Raw genomic sequence first — 207 nt, 5'->3', positions numbered from 1 at the left:
GAGGACAGCGAGCATGGCAACGGACGCGCACCTGACATGCATCGCCGAGAGCGCCGCCCGCGCACAGCATGGAGGACTTGAGTTCACTGCCATAGGCCTTGCGACACTCCGCCCACTCCACCACGCCCACCTCCGCCTCCTGCAGGATCTGGGCGGAGGACCCTCCTTCAGGAAACAGTGAGGGGGGGCGGGTTAGGAAAATATCAG

The 207-nt window shown here is 64.3% G+C and overlaps 1 protein-coding gene across 1 annotated transcript in view; it reads right to left on the bottom strand.

Moving 5' to 3' along the window:
- LOC119592849 (transmembrane protease serine 11B-like protein) overlaps nucleotides 1-207 on the bottom strand; it is a gene marked incomplete at its 3' end in the record, with an annotated part of 17,713 nt that overhangs the window by 2,248 nt on the left and 15,258 nt on the right. Inside the window, 1 exon segment of the mRNA XM_037941749.1 lies at nucleotides 32-165. Within this exon segment, the coding sequence (XP_037797677.1) occupies nucleotides 32-165 (134 nt within the window).

This window comes from Penaeus monodon, chromosome 31 (assembly GCF_015228065.2).
Source record: "Penaeus monodon isolate SGIC_2016 chromosome 31, NSTDA_Pmon_1, whole genome shotgun sequence".
NCBI lineage: Eukaryota > Metazoa > Arthropoda > Malacostraca > Decapoda > Penaeidae > Penaeus > Penaeus monodon.
Note: the sequence above shows the minus strand (reverse complement) of the source record. Positions and strands in the feature narration are given on the sequence as shown.